Here is a 20,053-nt window from a genome sequence, read left to right on the forward strand (position 1 = left end):
AACGTTTTTTTTAAGGTGTTTTTAATAATTAAAATTTAATACGTATAATTAATTAAATCGTTTTACTTTTTACCAAAACTATATCAGACAAATTAATTTGACAAAAGAATAGTAAATCAAATCTTTGAATTGATCTAAATTAATATTATTTTTTTATAAAAAATAACTACAATATTTTTATATAGAAAATAATGAAAATACTTTTATTATATAATATTAATTTTGAGAATTCTAAATTATAGCCCTTCACTTCTCCGCCGTTATAGGGTTAGGATTTAGAGTTTTTAATATATATATATATATATATATATATATATAATAGGAGTATTTTAGTCATTTTTTATAATAAGGATATTGTAGTCATTTTTTATAAAAGATAATATTAATTTAGTTCGGTTTAAGATTTGATTCACTATTTTTTTATCAAATTAATTTGTCTAATTTGATAAAAATAACACGATTTAATTAATTATATATGTTAAATTTTAATTACTAAAAAATATCTTTAAAAAAATATTTTAAACGTCTTTATTCAAGTGGTTTCAAAATTAAAAAGATAAAATTTGATAATAATGTACTAATTTTAAAGACTACTACTAGTAATAATTTTGAAAAACCGTAAACTGAACCGAAGCTGATTGTCAAAAGTCAAAACCCTGTTCAGCTGAGCTGAGCTCAGTGTAAACTGCCCAAACACATTTTCCAGTTGATAGAAAGCATGACGATGCGGCGGATCATCCTCTTCTCCAGCTCCAACCGCCGCCAACAGCCACCACGCAAACAGTACAACAACCTCAACCACCTCAGAACCCTATTCGAAGGCACCTTCAAGGCCGTCCGCGACCGTGGCCTCGACCACGCCGTCGAGAGAGAGAAGCACCTGAAGCCACTCATCAGCCTCAAGAATCTCATCAAACGCGAACCCTCCAAATCCCTTCCCATCTCCATCATTACCCAAAACAAAGAATCCCTTCAATTGCCATTTCGCCCCATCGAATTCACCCGAAAATACCCCTCCGCCTTCCACGAATTCCTCCCCGTCGCCGCCGCCCTCAATGCCCCGCACATCCGCCTCACCCCGCAGGCCCTCTCGATCGATTCCGACGAGCAGCTCCTGTACCAAAGCGACGGTTACAAGGAACAGATCGCCAACCGCCTCTTGAAGCTCTTGATGATCTCCAGAATCCATAAGATCCCTCTCTCAATCATCGAACACCTCAAATGGGACCTCGGTCTTCCTCACGATTATCTTCACGGCATTATTCCTGAGTTCCCTGATTACTTCCGTGTCGTCCATGAAAAATCCCGTGCATTTCGAAATGATGATGACAGGTATTGATCGTAACTAACTTGTAACTAACCAATGCTTACTGCCTCTGTCTAACGGCTTTATTCAATGACAGGGTTTTGGAGCTGGTTTGTTGGAGCAATGAATTGGCAGTTTCGGTTATGGAGAAGAAGAATAAGAAGAAAGGGAGTGATTTTGAGTTCCCGGTGCAGTTTTCGACTGGGTTTGAGATGGATAGGAGTTATCAGAGGTGGTTGAGTCAATGGCAGAAGCTGCCTTATGTCTCTCCTTATGAGAATGCAGCTCATCTATCAGCTTCTAGCGACGAATCCGATAGATGGGTCGTTGGTGTTTTGCATGAGATTCTTCATGTTTTGGTTCCTAAGAAGACTGAGAAGGACAATCTTTTGATCCTTGGAGACTGGTTGGGTTTGAGGTCGAGGTTTAAGAGGGCGCTGCTTCAGCATCCTGGTATTTTCTATCTGTCCAGTAAAATTGGTACTCAAATAGTGGTTTTGAGGGAAGGTTACAAAAGGGGATCGTTGGCCGAACGCCACCCATTTATGGATTTGAGGAGCCAGTATATTCACCTTATGAACACTACTATTAAGGAAGATGGGAAAGATGTTAAGGTAGTGCTAGCCAAAATCAACCAGGACGAGTCGAATGACAAGGACCTTGAAGAGGGTAGAGCAGGAGAGGATGACAGGGAGATCAAAGGGGACAGGGATGAGTCGTCTGAAGTTGAAGCTGAGGATGCTAATGAGGATGCCTTTGAGGGCGAGGATGATTCTGAGGATGACGATGAAGAACAGCCTCGAAAAGTTAACTTTAAAACTGCACAGAGTAGTTGGGGCAGAGTAGTAGGGCGAGTGAAGCCTATGAGAGATTCTAAGAGAGAAAGATCAGCTGGGAGGTCAACTCAGAAATTTAGGGAGAGAAATCAATCAGAAGCTTCTAGAAGATTACAAATAAGAGGTCGAAATAAAGATGTTGAGAGCTCTGTACAGCGATCAAGATCTTCTAAGAGCAGAGGGAAGGTTATTACCTAGGAAGAACAACCCTGCTTAGTGAAGATTGATCTTAGTGAAGATTCAATCTGTTTCTAGCAACTAGCGAATTGCAGGTAGCTTTTGCCTACCCCTGTACCTTGATCCGTCCCTGTTATAAGTTTTCAAGATTCAAAGTTCTAATATCTTATTGTTTTGTATGCTTATATATGGAATGTATCGAGTTTGGCTTCGGTGGATGCTTGTTGTGCCCTTGGTCCTTGAATTAACTGTTTCTGGCTAGCTTTAGTGGTTTTGGTTCTAGGTACTAGTTGCAGCACTTGTTTGATCTATATAGTTTGAAGGTTATAGATGCTCTCTCTCATGTTGATAGCATATTGCATATTTAAACAAGTGGTAAAAGGAGTATATTTATGGGTTAAAAATGTGGGAAAATAGAGTTTTTTTTTTTTCAGATAAGAAAAAGTAATTGTTGGTAAAAATGATTCAAAGTCCTTGTATTGGAAGTAACTTTTGCTAAAATGTCCATTCTTGTAAGGAAACTTGCTCTGCCGGTGCCGGAGAGTGGAGATTCTATTACTTGGAATTTGCATCCAATTCTTGCTGATAACATTTTTTTTCTAGTTCAATGTCTTACTTAGGGAAATCAGGTGATGTATTACATAGATGACATGACACTGGATGTGGTTTGCTGTAATCGTGCTATCAAATTTCAAATGTAATGTTCCTGAACACTATCAATGTCGCAAGTGTAGTTGTCCAACCCAAGAAGAAATAAAGCCCAAACGTTTGCATCGGTTTGGGCTGTGATCTGAACCATGCCCAACCATGACTTAAAAAAAAAAACCATGCCCAAGATGACTTATCTTGTCAGAGGATAGAGTTTCTAATTTCATATGGTTCAGGCCCCAAAACGCGTCTCATTGTGCAAAAAGATGTTGACCAATTAAAAAAGAAATTAAATGAACAAAGTTGGATTAGTCTAGTGATTAACTCGTTAGTCAGCTTAAGTAAGATTCGAGAATTCGAATTCTGCCTTGTACATACAGGCTATAGCAATCCGTTGATACAGGCTATAGTAATCCATTGGCCAACGGTTGCCAACGGCAAATCCTTTATATCGTGAAAACTATAAAAAGAAAAGAAGTGAATATATGCAGTATGCTTGATACTTACTATTTGTAAAATAAAATTTAAAATGCTTATTAGAAGTAACTTTATATAGTGAGAAAAGAGTCACTTGTTATTACTACCCTTCAATTCTAAGCTTACTAGATAGAAGTTATTACCAAGTTAATTTTCATGGTGGAGATGTGAAGATTTTGGGGTGAAAATTTCCAATGAAGAAATAGTTCATACTTCATATAAATGAGTTCAAGGTTGAATTCATTGATAGAACCTGTTGTATTAGGGGGATTTTGCCCTGCCTAAATGCATTGTACTTGGTATCTCCTTGATCTTGTGGAGTTAGTTTCCCTTAACATAATGACATGCGCATGAATATAGCTAGTCATATTCCACCAACATCATCATCAATAGGTTTCAGAATAGTAATGTCCATTTATAATGTTCCTTCTGTTGAATAATGCTCTTAGGAAGAGTAAATTTGAGCAATTACTCCTTTTATAAAAAGTCAGAATTTCAAAAGACCCGAATTGTGAAAAGTTTAGAGCATAACAACCGAATAAATAATAATTAAAAAAAAAAGTAAGCACCTATAATGATCTATATGATTATCACACTTGAATAACTTCCAACAAAGACACTCATACAATAAAATAGAAGTATAGAACCTAACTCAAATGCTTTTTTCATACATTACCATAAAAGTTGTATTTTAATTTTCAATATTCAACACCTTGCAATTTTAAGCAAAGATATGCTGTAACTATAAAATCTAGATGATGATTGAAGAGTGAGGAAATCTCCACCTGATTTGTTCTGAACCAAAAGGTGAGAACCCACCAAAAACCAGTAACACTAAGCTTGTTTTCTTTCTAAAGTGGTTTCATCAGAGGGCAACTTATAAGAAAATGACCCTTCAATTTGTCGTGTTGTATATCAAGCCTTCATTATTCCTTGGTACACATGGCTATTTTTTCCATATTGGTGCATTTTGATAATGATTGCATAAAATTAAAGATGGTTCATTCACTAGTGCAGTGCTGCGCACTAACTAATTAAAAGAGCATCCTAATCGAATCAGATATTACAAGATCATTCACTTAACACACCATATATTATGTGCTATCTATATCCCCTATAATCTTATATTTTCTTCCTCTTTTACACTATCACTAGTTCATTTTATTTGCATAGATCACTAATTCACTACACAACAAGCTAGCTAGCATATATAATTATTATATATCTGATGTTGCCATATATATATATATATATATATATATATATATATATATATATATATATATTCCCTCGATATGACAAATACGCGGCAAAAAATGACATTGAATTTATGCTCATTCATCACCTATTGGAGCAAAGAAAGGAATAATTATTGGTGACTAAGGATGCTAAAAAAATACGCATCCATCCACAGATATATGTGGAGAGGATTTGGATCTTCTAAAGTTTGAATTTTATTTTAAAGAGTAAAGTATGATCTCTCACTGTTTATTTCATAGGTGGGACCAAAAATAAATATAAAAGAGAAACCATTTAAAGGTAGAGAAATTATACTTTACTTTCTAGAGTGAAATTCAAACTTTAAAAAATCCAAATCTCTGTGGAAATTATTTGCGACAAAAAGATTAACAGAATCTTTAAAATTTTAATGAAATAAAAAATCTGTTTATGTGAATAAATGATGACAAGGACGAAGATTGAGATACTCGTCTTATATGACCTACAAAAATGTTTGCAAAAAAAATTTATTTAAATATCTATATATAAGTTATGTAAAGTAATTTTAATTTATTTTATTTTAATTTAAGTGTTTAAAATTTTATGTGTATATTATTATATTAAATTATATTTAAATTATATTTAATTTGATATATTTGATTGAATTATATATAATTGGTTGTATTAATATTATTAAAAAATTAAAATTTAATATTTACGGATATTCGTATATATCTGTGATTTTTTTTTGTATGGAAGTAAAAGTAGTAATATATTCTAACATTATAATTTTTGGTGTTTTTTAAAAGGGATTTGGATTCTCTAAAGTTTCAATTACACTTTAGAGAATAAAGTGTGATATCTCATCATTTATTTTATAGGTGGGACCAAAAATAAATATGAGAGAGAAACCATTCAAAGATAGAAGATCACACTTTACCCTCTAAAGTACAAATTTAAAATTTAAAAGATCCAAATTCTTTTAAAAGTGTGAAAGGTACACAAATCGGAAGGTTCAATTTCTATATCTCAATTTTTTTAATTCTTTTAACAAAAATCTCTCGGTCTGATTTCTATATCTCTCACAAATCGAATGGTTCGATTTTTGTACCTTTCACAAATTCGACAGTCCAATTTTTACTTTTCTAATTAAACAATTCCAGATCTGATAATAACACCTTATAAATTCTTATTTTTAAAAAATATCATTACTACTCCAATATCAAAAACAAAAAATGTATATCTGTTCCCCCCACCAAAAAAAAATATAGAAATCCATAACGAGATGAAAAGCAGAGTATGAATTCTCTCCTACCTAGAGACCTATTGTCATTTGTGATTCCTTATCTTTGTATGTATAAAGTTGTGAGGCTAGTATGTAACTATGTACGTAGGTATACATGAAATTATTTTATAGAAAATGTAATAAAGAAAAATAAAATAAAAGAGGAGACAGTTGATGAATGATGATACATACGTCAGTGACTGAAAATGTCCATCTGTAAAGTTGAAAAAGATGCGATACATTATTCTGTGATGAGTGCTCATCCCTAACCACTCCTTTTGCTATTACCTGGAAAGGTCACAAGTACCACTTTCCCACTGCCATATATATATGCTCCTCATCACTCAATGACTCATGACTCATCATCAGATAGGGATCAATAGCTACTACCCCTCAAACAAAATCTAGACGTAATCATTTCCTTCAGTTTAATTTCAAACTTGTATATGTAGTGTTAATTAACTGCTTTCGAGACTATAATTTTGAAGCCAAGTTTAATACATGACTTTGATGATCTCATGTCCGGTTTTTATTTTTAATACGGAGGAAAGGTTGGTGTGTTGCGGTATTATGAAGAGTACAGGAGCTTTACCTGCATGTGATGTTAGGGGAGCATAATTCGGACCAAAAGAGTTAGATACAGAAACACTGAGGGTCCGTTTTCTTTTATACCAACTCACATATTCGAAAAAGTAATTTTTATATCAATTCAGAGAATTCGTTTTTTTTTATTAAAAAAAAATCTAATCGAAGGGTCCGTTTTCTTTTTATATATATAAAAGAAAAACTAATCGAACGGTCCGATTAGTTAACCACATAAATTTCAAAATTTTTTTTTCTCACAACTCGGACCATCCGATTTGGTAATTTAATTTTTTTTAATAGAATTTGGATAATCTGATTTCTTCTGTCCCACATCTATATATAACACCCCATCCTCTATATCAATACATAACACACATGTATGGCATATCTAATTTTTTTAGCCTCTCATGTCATGCATGCATACATGGAAAATGAGATAAAGCTCTCAACACATTTATAATTTTTTTACTAATTTGCATTAGAGCGAATGTTCTATGTAGATTTCTATATAATTTTTTAGGTGAAGAGGACCGATATTATTATCATTGTTATATATAGCAGATTATATTAGCTGATCGGTTTCGCTACGTTATCATCAGCATTTTTGTCCATTTTTATTTATAACTGTGTTTAATGAAAGTGTCTTTATGGATGTGTCTAATAAAAATGTCTTTTTTATAACTATGTTTAATAGAAATATTTTTATAGATATATTTTTTGGATGTATCACTTTATATATGTGTTTAAAATATAATAATTAATTATTATTAACAATAAATTAACAGATAATGTGTTGGTACCATATACTTTTCCTTAGCTGATAATATATCGAGTTTGATGTCAATGTAAACAAGGTCTTATTAGAGACCAGAGTACAAAACATATGTTCTTACTTTTTGGCAACCATATATAATATATTTTTTTTTTCATTTTTTAAGATTTTATTACGAGAATAATTAAGAATATTATAAAACTCCTAATATCCACTCTTAGATTTGATTTGATAAATTTTTTTAAAGAGATGTATTAAAAGCATAATTTTTTCATTTTATATTTAAATGTTTGGTAACAAAAAAAAATTAGTCAAAAATAGTCATAATTTTTTTTATTTAATATTTATTAATTATTGTAATAATTAATGAATGTTAAATAAGACAAGTTCTACCTGTATTTTTTGTCTCCTTAACATTACTCTTAGTAAATCGAAAAAATTATATAAAAAAAAGTATAGGTAACCAATAACATTGTTGAACAATGTGAATAATATAGTTAAAAAAGTAAATTAATCCTAAATTTAATTAGTAGCATTAAATTAGGGTGTAGTGTCTTTTAGTTAAAATAGACCAATTTTAAAGTCCGTTGTTTATATTGTTCAAATAAATCATTAATTAACTAGCATTGTCCAATTATATATTTATACCTATAACTTTTGAAAGATAGTGATGCTTTTGAAAATACTTTAATTTAGTTTGGTAAAGTTTTACTTTTTAAAAAATAATTTATAAAAACTAATTTTTAAAAAATAACTTTTTAAAAGTTTATAGCATTTATATTTGATAAATTAAAATAAAAATAACTTTCAATAAATACAAGTAACAACAAGTGTGTTTGGTAAAATTACTCTTAAAATGCTAACGAATTATAACTCAAATGACATATAGTCTCTCTATTCTCATCTAGAGGTTTTGGGTTCGAGTCTCACTCTTAATTTTGAAAAAAAAAACTCTTAAAATTAAAAATACTATAATATATATTAATATAAAAATTAAATTTTAATATCAATTAATGTGTAAGGTTATATTAGACTTTTTAATTTATTAAGTACAAGTCATTTTTGAAATGTTCTACCTGAGGTGTTTTTAAAAATACCTCTATCTTTTAAAGGTTGTAAACACAAACACATGTTGATTTTTTTTATTTACCAAATACAAAATGAGAAGTTTGGACTTTTATGAAGCACAAACACATTTTCAAATTTTTTTACCAAACTAAGCCTTAAGATGGAGATTTTTAAAGTTGACATGTGCTAGGGGTGCACAGACCCGGTCCGGCTCGAAGGTCCGGCCCGATCCCGAACACTTTAGGGGCTAATTTGGTGTGATTTCATCGTGTTTAGGGTCGGGTAAGGGTCTCAAAAATAGACCCGGTCATTATTTCGGGTCGGGTCCGGTCCATAGCTCGGGTCACTCGAAGTCGGCCCGGTCATCATACACAATTAATATTTTGTATTATTAGTGATGGATCATGACTATTCTTATGTGGAATTTAAGTATTGTAAACCTTAATATTTTGTGTTATTAGTCATTATAAGACTATAAGTTAATGTTTTATATTTAGAATGCTTAAGACTTTAGACTAATGCATAATATTATGTTATTTGTATTGATTTAAATATTTGGTATTATTAGACAATATTAGTATTGATTGTGGTTTTGCTTTAGTATTGATTGTGGTTATGCTTTAATTTTAAAGAAGGGTAGGTTCTTGTTATATTTTTCTAAGTGAATTTTACCATGTTAAATAATGATTGGAGTCTTAGAAATTTGGATATTTTTACATGCTAGCTTACAAGAAGGTATCAACGTAATGTAATGTTAACGGCCCAGTTTTCACCCGGTATAATTGTGGCCGGAAAGTGTGTTGGTTTCATCGGGTCTAAAGTCGGGTTCGAGTCTAATAAATAGATCGGTATATATTTCGGGTCGAGTTTGGATCACATCAAACTCGGCTTCACCCGGCCCATGTGCACCCCTAGCATGTGCTTATCAAAATTAAAAAATCTAATATAACTTCATATATTAATTAATTGTCAAATTTAATTTTTATATTTATGTCTATTATGATATTTTTTAATTTTAAAAGTTATTTTACCAAATATAATTGTAGTGTTTGTACTTATTGAAATTCATTTTTAGTTTAATTTTACCAAATAAAGGTATCACAACTTTTAAGTAGTGTTTGTTTTCAAATTCTAGAAGAACTGAGACTGAAATTTAGTGTTGTATTTGGTGGTTAGAGATTAAAACTAAAATTTCAGTTTCGAAACACAAAATTTAAGTATTTTCAATACCTCTAAAAAGTGGGAATACAAGAAATTAAAAGTTTTAAGGAGGAAAACTGAAATTTTAACAACAATTTTTTTAATAACTAAGAATATTTTAATATATATTCTTATTTCATTCCACATTGATGTTAAACCAAATAGAATACTAAGACATAACTCAATCATCCATATTACACTAAGGCTTGGTTTGGTAAAGCTTTTTGAAGATGTGCTTATACTTTTTAAAAGCTCAAACTCCTCATTTTGTGTTTGATAAATAAAAAAAACTATGTGCTTGTACTTACAGTTTTTAAAAAATCGGGGTACTTTTGAAAGCACATAAGATAGAGCTTTTTAAAGTTGGCTTGTACTTTTCAAAATTTAAAAGTCAACCTTATATGTTAACTAATTTTCAAATTTAATGCTTATATTTATGTCTATTATAATATTTTTAAATTTTAAAAGTTATTTTACCAAATGCAATTATTGTTGCTTGTGTTTATTGAAATCTATTTTTAATTTAATTTACCAAACATAAATGTTACAACTTTTAAAAAGTAAAAGTACAGTTTTATCAAATTAAGCCTAAATATAATCAGTCTTTCAGTCTCTATCTCACTATTTTTTAGTCTCATTCTTTCTCCTAAATACAATATTAAAAAATCTTTTAATTAAAAGATATATTTCATAAACTACTCTTAAACAATAAAAATTTACTAAACCAAATCTTAAAAAGATAATTTTGCACACTTACTTATATTTATCTAATTTTAACATATTTTTTAATTATTTTCTCAATGCATTTGCCAAACTTAAATTGTGTGCTTATTGAGATCAATAATAATAATAATAATAATAATAATAATAATAATAATAATAATAATAATAATAATGCTACATATGTAAGCATTTTTGTTAACTAAGTCTAACTAAATTAATCTAACATCAATCAAATTAAAATCAATTATGAATAGTATTATTCTAAGTCTTTTTTTTTTTTTTTTACCAAAGATAGAAGACTCGAACTCGTAACTTCTTAATTGAGTATGGGGGAGACTATGCCATTTGAGCTATAACTCATTGGCTTATTTTAAGTCTTATTGTTTAACTTGGTTGAACTTAATTTATAAAATACTTTAGACGTGTAGCATTATTCATTAATTAAATAAATAAAAGAGTGAGATTACATCGATATATTTAAACAAAAGAGATAGATATGTAAATAAAAATATAATTTAATCATAGAGTCAAGTTTTTTGGTTAATATTAGCTAATTTTAAAATTATTTTTTATCTTAAATTTTAAATAATAAAATATATATTCTAAATTTTAATTCTAAATTTAATCTTTAAAAAATTGAAAATTAAAAAATATATATATAACAAATAAAAAGATTAATTAATTAAATTTTGATTTTTTTATACTTATTCATGAAAATAACAGATCAATTGATGATAAAGTGCGAGGAAGAGTCATAACCATTAACAAGCAACCAAATTAAAGGGTGGATGGTAAAACTAGATAGGGATGAATAATGTTGTGGGCGGCAAAGCATGATTATGATCTCCAATTTACGAAATAAAGTTGAAGCAGCAAAATTGTGAAATAAAAGATAGTGAAAGCTAAATTCAGAAAGGGAAGATTTGAAATCTTATAAACCTGTCCTCTGTCTCATTCAATGGTTCCGGGTCTTAAGTTGTATTGTCATGTTATTTGCACATTGTCTCCTTCAAACCCAACCAAATTTTCAATTCAAAGTTGTGGGTCATTCATGCAGTACATGTGGGTGATGCTTGCTTATTTTCATTATTATTTTTACTAATTCAAATTAAACACTATATTTCTTAATTAACATTCTTTCACACCATGTTAAGTGTCAAGATTTAATAGCTTTAAAACAAATCAAACATTAGAAATAGAAGAAAGAGAATGCGAAAGGAATAACAAAAGTGTATGTTAATGTGTTACAATATATATAAAAGTGTCGTGCAGAATTGGTATTAGCCTTATGCTTTCTAACTTTATATTAAGGGAACATAGCCTGCATAAAAATTGTCTTTTAAGGTACTGTAATTATTGAATGATTTTAATGAATTATTGATGTCCTATCAATATGAACAATTGTACTACCAATAATACATACATTCAAGCTTACCCATTATTATCCTAAGCAAAAGAATATAAGAAATTTTTCAAGTGTAGTGTTTCAGTAATTTTTAATCGTTGATTTTAATTATAAAAAATATATATAATATATAAAATTAATATCAACAGTTAAAAATTATTGATATACTAGCTAGTATAACGGTACACTTAAAAATCTTCCAAAAATATATACAATGATATAAAATTACCCTCTAAAATTATATATATTATATCGAAAATGTTTGGTAATTAACCAAAAATAATTTCTACAGTTCAAAATTCATTTAAAAATTTATTGTCGAGTAATAATTTGGTACATGCACAAATAAGATTCTTTTAATAGGCTTTTTCTTTTTTACCAAAATTAAAAATGAGACTCGAACCTGTACTTTTAGGTGAGTATGGAGAGATTATATCATTATGAAAAGATTATATCATTTGAGTTATAGTTCGTTGGTGCAAAAATAAAGTAGTTAACATACACAAATTTGGGTGGATGTATTGGAGTACGATGAAACATATTCTCAAGTGAAGTTGGACGTATTGCAAAGATCCAAACTGCAGTGATGAAAAAAGTGAAGGAAGCACATGAAAACATGACATGCTACAGACAAATAAAGTCTAACGCACCAAACATTTATATAATTTGCAAATTCCAATTCTCGAATTCCCTTAAAATTAAAAAACCTTGCGCATGCAAAAGCACATATCTATGATAATGATATATAAAACGACATTGACATTGTCCTTGAAGATATATAGCTCCAACAAAAACCTCAGAAGCCAACTAAAATTATGTACGAACACTTACAGTTTTGAAAATGACAAATACCTTTAAAGTTTAAACCACACACATGGCAGTATGACACATTTGTAGATATGCCATCGACCACATAAAAATTATTTTATATATATATATATATCAAAGTCTATTAATAAGAAGCTATGTATCATTTGTGAACATGAATGACGACATCAATTCCAGCTGAATAAGTTTCATCAGAGATTAAGAGTTTTTCAAGTAATGAGTATCCCTCCAGACGATTAGTAGTAAAGATTTTGAAAATCTTTTTAGTGTTAGTGTTTTGATTGTTTTGTTTTTTGTAATCTTCTGTTGATATCTTATAAGTATGAAATGTTGACCTTTTCTTTTTTTATGAATCCAAAATTTTATATATTATCAAAAGGCCAGGGCCAGGGCCTGCTAGAGGCTGCAGCCTGGTCTGACCTATTATAAAATAGTCACAGTCTCAAGTTTTTTATAAAAGTTTTATTATGTTAATAGACTAAATCTAGACTTACTAATTAGTCTTATTGGTTTGTCAAGCCTGTATGAGTTTATTAATACATAATTATATATATAAATAATTTTTTTATTATTAATAGAATTATGAGATATTTATATTTATTATATTTAATTATAAATAATTTTATATATTTTAGACACTTTAAAATTTAAAAATTCTTATAAATATTAAATATGACATATTACATATAAATATGTTTTTTAAAAAATAGTTTTTTTATTAAATAATATTTTTATTTTTGTAAAAAAAATTTATCAAACCTTTTAAGGTCAGGCTTAGTATACAGACTGCAGGTCAAATTCAAGCCAATTAACTATATGACAAGCAAAGTTTAAGAGCAAAGTCTCGGTTTGTTTTCACCCCATAACAATATAAATTATTTTAATTCGTTATTTCTTAAAAGAATAAACTTTTGTTATAGACCCATAATTTAACTTAAATGTCCACACACATACACAAATCAATTTTGTCCCTTGTCATTTACAAGTTCACATTAGAGGAGAGTAAATATTATTACTTCAAAATTGATAATATTATTCTCAATCTAAAAATATTTCTACTATACAAATACAATTATAAAAAAATCTTATCAACTTGAAAATGGCATCAATATAGAAATAACAATATCTACTATTACTCTATTGTATGTAATAAAGTTCTCATGGCACAAAATGAAGCTAAGAGTTGCTGATGAGAAAGATACAGGGAAATAAACTAATTAATAGCTGGCATATATAGAAGAATAAATTTCTTTGTGAAACTAGTCAAACTACCAGGATTGATGGTCTATCATGAAACAACCCTAAAGGCCTAAACTAACCATAATTAAATAAAGTGAAACATAAAAAACAAAATATACTACTTTAGAAAATCAGGATATTTTATATAGAATGAAAAAAGTTATCCCATTTCAATTTACATAAGATATTTTAAATAAAAAAATGATTAAACTATATATATAATAAGTATATAACTTATAAGAGTATTAATATGTAAATTAAAAAGCTGCTCTATGTTTGATCTCCTCACACTATACAATCACATAGACTCAGCCTTATTTATATCTAAATATCTTCAATATGTCAGATGCCGAATCCTCATTTCTAAATTCTACATTCACTTGCTAATAAGATATAGCTCAAATGACATATTCTCTCTATATTTAATTAAAAAATTACGAATTCGAATCTCCTATTTTTAGTAAAAAAAAAAAAAAAAAACTCTACATTCGCTTCTCACCAACAACAAATTAAAGCAAAACCCACTTTCTTGCCTCAAATGCGTCCCCTTTTATTTTAAAATTAGCACTTACTTAGAAACTTGATACAATAATATAAATAATTAATATAATAATATTTAAAATTTTCAAAGTCGGAAATAATAATAAGATAAGCAAAGAAAGAAATAAGAGAGTTTTAAAGTTGTTAAATATATTAACAGTTGTTACATCAGAAAGTGAGAGTTCCTACCCTAGCAAATACCCTTTCTAAAAGATGAAAAGTAAAGAGAAGAATTGGGGCAAGGCAGAAGGGAAAAAAAGAAAAGCATAGATAAAGCCTCTATCCTCAAAATGATAAGAAAGCAAAGGCATGAATGATGACCACCATAGCTGTGCTAGCCACAATTACAGGCACCACTCACAAGCCCCCCAACTCCAATCTACTAGGGACAACAAAAAAGAAAAAAAAAAACACAGAATCTCAATCCCTCATAATTGGTATCTTTTCAACAAATGTCATCTTTGTTCCCATTCCCAATCACCAACAACCTTATGCTTTCTTCATTCTCTCTCTCAAAATCTTCATTGTAATTCTCATTCCTATTGCTACTACTATTATTGCATGGACCAATCTCCACCACCCTTGTGAGCTTCTCAGCCTTGAGGGCTTCAGCTTCCCAATCCGTCTTTGCAATCACAACATACAGGATTGACACGGCACACGCCGCTTGGGCCGACAGAAGCCCAAACCAAAGCCCACTAAACCCAATCTTAAACCAAAATGCCAGGCTCACAGCCACAGGGGTTCCCACAATGTAGAAGGATCCCAGATTGACATGGGCCCCTATGACCGGACGGGCTGTGCCACGCAATATGCCACAGCCCGTGGTCTGTGGGCAATTACCCAGCTCACACAAGCCCATAATTGGCATGACCGACGCAACCAGGGCTTTGACCGCCTCGTCGGTTGTGAAAAGCCCGGCCCAACTTTGTTTAAGGATGACAGTCCATGTGACATTGATGAAGCCAATGAGAAAGGCACATCCTAGGGCAACAATGGCTGCTAGCTTTGCTTTGTATGGTCTGCCTGCTCCAAGCTCATTCCCAACCTACATTCATTGCAAGCAAAATAATTATTAAGTACTTCCAAAACATTATATTCTTGTAGTACTTGAAACATTTTGAACAATGCAAATGTGAACAAGTTCCAAGGGTCCCATCGCAATTGAGAGAAGTGAGTAGTGGATATGATGGTTAAATTAAGAGGTGAAACAGAAATGTATTAGGGGGATTGGAAAATGCACTTACAAGAAGTAGTTTTGTGACCTAACTGGGACCCTGTAGTTGACGCAATCATAAAATGAAATAAGAAGATTTTAACTTATTTTTAATATATATTTTATATTAATGACTAATTATGTGAATGACATGGTCAAAAAAGAAGTACCCTGGCAGAAACACAGCCAGCAAGGGCCATAGGGAGAGTGTACATCATGCTAGTAGTCTGAATGAGAATCCCAGTGGCAGCAACTGCAACTGTTGGATTCTCCAAATAGCCAGCCATCACTGTCACAATCTCATACCACCACCACTCCAAACATATCATCAAGCAACTCGGCACCGCCATTCTCATCAACTCCCACATCTCTCCAGGCCCTCGAATCTTCTTCATCCCTCCCCACTTCATCACCATCTCCTTCTTCCTCCACACTATCACGTACACCGCCATCAACACCACCATGTTCAGGTTCGTCACCACCGACGCCATCGCCACCCCAGGCACTCCCAGCCCCACCACCACCACCAGCACGTAGTTCAGCGGCACGTGGAACACCACCGCCACCAGCGAGCAGTACATCATTGGCTTCGTCACCTTCTGCGACCTCAAGAACACTCTCAGTGGCTGCAACAACGTGTTTGTTAAAAGGTCTGGCAGAGAGTAGAAACAGTATAGAGCTGCCATTTTTGTGATTCTTATGTCTTGCCCCATGAAAACCATGATCCCTTCCAGGTTCAGCCACAGAAGGCTTATGGGGACTATTGCCATCAGGAGAATCACCACCATGCGCTGCAGTGAAAGAGACAGAAGCTCCCAGTTCTTGCTGCCGTAGGCCTGCGAGCACACCGGCTCCAGGCCCGCTGCTAGGCCCACCAGAACAGAGTACCCTGTTATGTTGGTAAAGCCTATGGACAGTGCTCCACCTGCTAGCTCCAATGGGCCCAGTCTTCCGAGGAAGAGAACCGAAACAACGGCACGAACGAACACTAATAAGTTCATGGCTGTGATTGGCAACGCCATGCCCCACAGCTCCTTCAGTTCTTCCACTACCTGTGTGTGCAAAAGGAAGATGCTTTTTTATGATTATGCATATTCAAAATTTTTACTTAGTAGTAGCTTTTTACCTGAGCGGTGGTTGGGAACTTGTGGGAGAAAAAGTCCACGACTTTGTTGTCTCCCATGCTTGGATCTTTCTTTGATCAATATGCGTTGTTCTGCATAAGAGCGCAGTGAATCAAACAGTGAAGAAGAAGAAGAAGATGATGATGATTTTTACACGTTGAAGATGTAAGAAAGAGGAAGAAGATTAAGATAACATGGTATGTATGTATGCAATATTATTAATAATTTTGTTTTTCTCGTACTCTTCGTGATGGAATGATTATTATAGATTTATGGTATAGGATCTAATAAGGCATAAATGAAAGAAAAAAAAAAAGGATGCTTACAAAACGAACCCTGCAAAGTTGGGGTGGTTGTTTGTTTCTCTTTGAAACTGAAAAGAGTAAGAGGCAAGGGGTGTGTGACAAGAAAGAAAGCAAGGAAGAGGGGAGAGAGGGGGCAGGGGGAGAGATATCAGATATATAAGTAGTGGATTTTTTTTAGAAATAAAAAAAAATTATATTTTTTTAAATATCATTTTTTTAAGAATTTGTATTTAAAAAATTAAAGTTTAAAAACAATGTTTAAAAAAATATGAATTTTTTTTTATTTCTGAAAAAAAACCTATAAGTAGTAGTAGTAATATTTAAGGGGTTAAGATTGGAGGATATGAAAAGGTTTTTGGGAATTACCGATGATTAATTAGTACGACTAAGCTAGTTGCTAATTATACTTGATTATTTAAGACTCGCTCTTTCTATTTTATATTTTGAATTTCCTTAACATGTGTCCTAATAAGAAGTAATAAAATTATTGGAAACATTTTAAGTGTATCGAGAGTACTAGTGTACTAGTTATTTTAACTGTTGATTTTAATTAATATATATTATATTTTTTTTATAATTCAGATCAACAGTTAAAACAATTAGAACACCAGTACTCTCGATGTACTTAAAATATTTTCAAAACTATTAACTAAAAAAATGTATAACAAAAGCTATAAAATTTAAATTTTAATATATTTATTATATATTATTAAAATAAAATATTTAAAATTTTCTATTATTAATAATTTTAACTCGCATCTTTAAAATATGTATTAACTAAATTTTTAGAGAAATTTATGTGGTCAATCATTTTAGTATTTTTTATTTAACAATTTTTTTTTCTCTTTTTTATTATTTTTCAATTCTGTTACCGTCGTTATTAATATCACTTCGGTCTAATTAAATAATAAATGACTATATTAAAAGTAATTTATAAATAAGTTATTTTATATTTAGGTTTTTATTTTAAAAGTGTTTATTTTATAAAAATGTGATAAAAAGTAATAGTATTATGAGAGAAGTCATTTATTTTTACTTCTCTATAAGTTCTTAAATAACTTCTTAGAAAGCTGGTCAAAAGTTCAAAAAAATTACTTTAAAAACTTCCCAAACAAACCCTTCCTCCTCCTTCTCCTCCTTCTTTTTTTATTATAATTTCTTCTCTACCTTCCTTTTCATCTTTCTCCTCCATCATCATCATCGTTATCGTCATTATCTTCTTTTAATACGTATCGTCGTTATCGTTATCGTTGTTATCATCGAATTTTCGCCATATTAATTCTGATCTAAAATTGATTTGGATACGTTTTTCTTTAAAATTAACTTAGTTTGTGCTTATGACGAATTTGTTTATGTATCATCATCGTTAAACAATTTCGATTCATTCTAAATGTCATTTGGGTTCATTTTTTAGTGAATTTTTTACCATTCAATTTTGTTTGTGCTTGTTTTTTAACACAATCAAACAAAAACTCTTTAAAATTCTTTATTATATTTTTCTTTTTTTTTTGTTTTATTCACTTTTTGTTCCTTTTTATAATTTTTTATTTTACTTTTTTAATAATAATAAAAATATGAAAAAAAAATCAAACAAAAAAAAGAAATACATGATATTAAAAAATTACTTGATAAATTTAAATATATTTTTATAATATTATTCCTCCTAAATGTAAAGAGAGATGAATGGCCATAATGATACTATAGTTTTAGTCTATCTGGTGATGTGTGACCAACAGGCCAACTCCATCTCTTGAGATACGAAGATTGATAGATGCCTGGGAAAAGAGAATAAAAAAAAACTGCTAGTATATTAATATTATACAATCCATATTCCAAAAACACTGTAGCACATAAGAGAGAAGACACCTAAAACTCAAAAGTCCTTCTTATGAGTTATGATTATGTTTTCGAGGATCCAACTGCGTCTACAACCACCTACAGGCTTTTAATAAAGCTAGCTACTGAGGTGATACATTTGTGGATAGGCATAATACACTAGTGAAATTACAATTTCTTTTAATTAATTTATTTATTTTCTTATTTAAAACTTTGACGATATCTTTTCTTTTTTACTTTTAAGTGTATTTTCAATTGCAGGATAAATACCCTAGCTAAATTTGGACAAAATTTTAATTTGTCATTTTTCAAAAGGAAGAATTTTGTCTTTGCAAAAAGCATTGATTTAACTTGCACATTGGATATACATGACCCATTGCTAATAAGGATTATTTCCAATACAGTGTTGCTGAATTGATCGTTTATTATTCTTTATTATTGTTAAGATTTAAAAACATTCTTATAATCCATTGTGTCATTGTGACACCTTCTTCTTAGCATGCTTGGCATTGCTTGCACGTAACACTAATTATGCAACAAATCAATGTAAAGGCAATTCTCTTTATCAAGGGAAGAAAAGAGAGAAAAAAAATTTATATAGCAATAATCCATTTATATATGCTATTATTTTTGTTTTATTTTTATTATTAGTTGATAGTTTATATATATAAATTTTGTTTCATATATATATACACTTAACACACATTTTTCACCATCATGAGATATGAAAGGAATTAAATGTAATATATATATGATAAATTCTAGTATCCTTATGTAGTTGTATTTGTGGTGGTTAGTGGTCACAGTAATTATATAATATTATTAAAATTAATATTATATTATTTTATATTTTAATAATATTTTTTAAAAATTACTATTAAATAATAAAAAAATATTATTTTAATTTTAACAATATTTTTTATTAGAATTACTATATATATATATATATATATTTCCAAAAATAAATCATCAGTCTCATCATTTAAATTTATTCCCACAATAATACAACTTTCTGCCCTATGTATATGTGCATGCATGTATAGTATTTTAAAATTTGAAACTCACAACTTATTGTATCATGTCTTTAATACATTAAATTCTTATATATATATATATATATATATATATATATATATATATATATATGAAAAATATTAAAAATTTATTAAAATTTATTATTTTTAGTTATTAATTAATTATTAATATTTAAAAATATAAAATAAAATATAAAATTAAATTATTAAATTAAAAAATTAGACTAAAAA

At 30.0% G+C, this 20,053-nt stretch overlaps 2 protein-coding genes across 3 annotated transcripts; one reads left to right on the forward strand and one right to left on the reverse strand.

The window, feature by feature from the left end:
- The first annotated feature begins 610 nt into the window (after nt 1–610).
- On the forward strand, nt 611–2,537 carry LOC107645011 (protein WHAT'S THIS FACTOR 9, mitochondrial). The gene is made up of 2 exons (XM_016349010.3): nt 611–1,332; nt 1,404–2,537. Exons 1-2 carry the CDS (start codon nt 719–721, stop codon nt 2,338–2,340), a joined length of 1,551 nt encoding a protein of 516 aa, XP_016204496.1. The 5' UTR covers nt 611–718; the 3' UTR covers nt 2,341–2,537.
- An 11,891-nt stretch (nt 2,538–14,428) lies between these two features.
- On the reverse strand, nt 14,429–17,091 carry LOC107645012 (MATE efflux family protein). 2 transcript variants are annotated; one of them, XM_021103394.2, is made up of 4 exons: nt 16,983–17,091; nt 16,650–16,739; nt 15,694–16,575; nt 14,429–15,355 (listed from the first exon to the last, which is right to left on the reverse strand). In XM_021103394.2, exons 2-4 carry the CDS (start codon nt 16,704–16,706, stop codon nt 14,753–14,755), a joined length of 1,542 nt encoding a protein of 513 aa, XP_020959053.1. In that variant the 5' UTR covers nt 16,707–16,739; nt 16,983–17,091; the 3' UTR covers nt 14,429–14,752. The 2 variants fall into 2 exon arrangements, with proteins under 2 accessions (XP_020959053.1, XP_016204497.1); XM_016349011.3 differs by having other exon boundaries at nt 16,974–17,083.
- Between the last annotated feature and the right edge of the window lie 2,962 nt (nt 17,092–20,053).

The sequence above is a fragment of the Arachis ipaensis genome, chromosome B9 (assembly GCF_059453495.1).
Source record: "Arachis ipaensis isolate K30076 ecotype BB chromosome B9, ASM5945349v1, whole genome shotgun sequence".
Lineage (NCBI taxonomy): Eukaryota > Viridiplantae > Streptophyta > Magnoliopsida > Fabales > Fabaceae > Arachis > Arachis ipaensis.